Source organism: Acipenser ruthenus, chromosome 6, assembly GCF_902713425.1.
Source record: "Acipenser ruthenus chromosome 6, fAciRut3.2 maternal haplotype, whole genome shotgun sequence".
NCBI classification, from domain to species: Eukaryota; Metazoa; Chordata; class Actinopteri; order Acipenseriformes; family Acipenseridae; genus Acipenser; species Acipenser ruthenus.
In genome coordinates, this window is record NC_081194.1 from 34,173,156 (window position 1) to 34,176,335 (window position 3,180).

Sequence of the window (3,180 nt, forward strand, 5' to 3'; positions counted from 1 at the left end):
GGTGCAAACCACAGTCTAACTACAGTAGCACTGTAAATCGATACAGTATCTTACTGTTCTGGTGATCACTAGGGGTGGCACCGATAAGGAAAAAAGTTACAATTGGCTAGTGGCAGTTTTTGTTATTTTAGCAGATATTGTACACTTCCAGCACAGAATTTAATGTTTGGTCAGGCACGCTTACCAATGATGCAAGAACACCGAGAGTCATTTTCCCAGTGTTGTGCAGTAAGTAAGTCTCAAAAGAGCATAGTGAGTTGTGTGCAGCAATACAGACTTGATGATACATTAAATTCAATGACATAATATTATTCTGATTCTTTTATAAAAATAGAAAAAATTGGCTGAATCCTAAATAACATTGATAGTTAAAGTTATTATTAGACAATGTACTTCAAAATGACCTTTTGTAATTTTTGTTTATCTTCCTTAATCTGCATTGGTTGCGGGTGTATTGAGCGACATATTGAAGCAGGAATTGATTACTGTGCCATCTTGTTAAGTAAATTCAAGTTTGACTGAATTTTGTAACTGGATGTTTTTATGGCATCTTTTTGTTTTTGATTAAGTGAACAATTTAAGTTGGGCTGCATTTTTAAGTAGTGTATGCTTAAAATAAGAATTTAACGTTGTTGTAGTTGACATTGCATAGGTTACATTTTTCTTTTCTTCTGTCGAAGTTATAATACGCAATGTTTGACAGTAAGTGGCTATAAAAGTTAATGTCACATTATATATTTTTTCTACAGAAGTGTTTTTACTAGTACAAATGCGTAGTGTTATTTTTGTGTGACTGTTGTAAAACAAATGTATAAATAAATTGCTGTCAATCACACAATACTACATTATTCTTTGTATTTCTGAAGTAAATGCAATAAGTAAACAATACCTGCTAATTTTGTCATAAATACAAAAAGTAAAGCATATCTGTTAATTTAAAATGTATAATTATAAAACAGTTTAAATACAGGCCCTGTGCCTTGTTCTAGTAGTTTCAAATAGCTTACCTGCACTGTCTTATTGGTATCGGTGGATATGGGTATTGGCCAAGAAAATCTTTCAGTGCACCCCTAGTGATCCAGGGACAGAAACTGGATGCTACATTGAGTCATGGAGTCCTAATTTCTATTCAAAGTTTCAGGAAATGGTCATGTTATTTTAAGCAGTCAGAGTTAAATTACAGTAAACTACTAATATTCAAACCTATTGGTTCATTAAATCAATTTGCTTAGATACTAAAAAGTAGTACATTTCACAGAAATATTTACAATGTAGCCCCTATGAAAAAATGTACAGTTCTATATGTGCTGTAATACCCAAACTCCATGATGGACTAAATGCAGTTCCCCCTATGACAACAGGACAGAAAAGCATTGCATACAACATGATGGATTTCATGGGGGCTGTTCAAAAAACAGACCAAATCAACATTTGGATAATCAAGGTTTCACAGTTGTGGTTATGGTGCTTCTCAATACCAAAATTCCTGTCAACATTTTTTTTAGGCTATATGTAATGTTAGGATATTTTAATTTCTATGAAAGCTTTTGATTATTAATTTGTGAACAGCTAGTTAGATTGATTTGAAAATGTGTAATAGCATTAGGCAAAAACCATTCTAATTGATTTTATGAAAGGTGTGGACTGCACAGGGTCAAGCCTTCCCCCTCCCCCTTAAAACCTGCTTTCCTGAGATCCTGGGAGGCAAACAGGCATGAATACTAAATAAGACACCAAAGGCTCACTGTTGAAACATTCAAGATCAAAATATTCTGCCAGCTAAAAGCCATACTTTTGCATACCCAAACTATAGCAAAATGCATCTCTGCAAAATAAGTTTTTCAAAGAATATCTGTAACTCATGCATAAAAAGTTAAACATTGAGTTATTGCAAATACATTTCCTGAAAACTAATTGAATTGTTAAATGTAAAATTATACACCTTTTAAAAATGAATTACAGGTAAGATATCCCTTCCAAAACATTGCTAAATTAACAAATGAAATGAAGCCTTCGTTTACATTATTGTGTATATCACAATGTGATCTGAGTTTTAAATTATCTGGGCCAAATTCTAAATCCAGCAGCAAAATTAAATGACAATTCCCAAGTTAATGGTTGGATACGCAACTGAATAAAACATAACTGCACATTACTATGCAACGTTTATGTCAAAAGTTACGTTTTGTCTCCTTAAACGTAAGACTGAGAATAACAAAAATGTATGATAAAACACTTTGTTAAAAAAATACCTTTAAAGAATTTAAGAGCCAGGCCATACAGCTCCTGAAGAGAAAAGCCCCATTTCCTTTCCATGGTCTTGGCAGTCTCTCCCTCCTCTTTTTCTTCGGACAGGTTCTCTCCTTCTCCCTTCTCTGGAACCGTGTCTCCATGACTCTCGTTTTGCTCCAGCTCTCCCTCAGGATCGGGGCTGAGTGTTAGCCCGTCAACTGAGACCTCTAACCGGCTGGAGCTGCCACTGTTGGAGTCTGAGCTCTGTACTTCCATCGCCATCATTCTGAGTGTCACAGCAGCCACGTACCAACTTCCGTTTAACTTCTTAGCGCAACTTCCGGGATGTGGCGTAGATACGACGACTGTTGGGTTACTAAGCAACTGTCGCCAAAATACGAAATGTATTTTAGCTAAGGGGGCAGAAGAGAGGTATGACACAGGCCCGGTTTTTGGGATGGAACCGCATAACAGTCTCGCGTTTTGATTGGTCCATGTCTGTCACATGAATACGTCGTCACACGAGTGGAAAAGCGTGCAGGCATTTTTAACATTGTGATCAGACAGAGAGAGTGATCTGCTTTGCACAACCTTACCATTAAAATATAATGTGGTATTACACTGTACTGATATTACAAACTATGAGGAATTACTTTATATAAATTATCATGTTATGTACGAATGTAAGAATTGGCTTTCTGTGGTGGTGTACTTTTTTCTTTCAAGTAGCATATATCTATAATCGTTTTTGCGATATATTTTAATATAAAACATATACGCTATTGCAGTTTTGTTACAGGATACATTAGTTTATCTCTAATGTAATCACAGTTTTACATATAGACTGCCCCTGTTTTCATTTACGTCACAAATTCTGGGCCGCTTTACTTTTCAGATAATGTCCCAAATTCTGGGCCGCTTTGGTTTGCAGATAACATCCCAAATTCT

The 3,180-nt window shown here is 35.4% G+C and overlaps 1 protein-coding gene across 1 annotated transcript in view; it reads right to left on the reverse strand.

The window, feature by feature from the left end:
* LOC117411620 (Golgi resident protein GCP60-like) overlaps nt 1-2,656 on the reverse strand; it is a 21,636-nt gene extending 18,980 nt beyond the window's left edge. Inside the window, exon 1 of the mRNA XM_034019291.3 lies at nt 2,253-2,656. Coding sequence (XP_033875182.3) covers nt 2,253-2,517 — 265 coding nt within the window. The 5' untranslated portion in view covers nt 2,518-2,656. The remainder of the gene's footprint in view (nt 1-2,252) is intronic.
* Nucleotides 2,657-3,180: the final 524 nt, after the last annotated feature.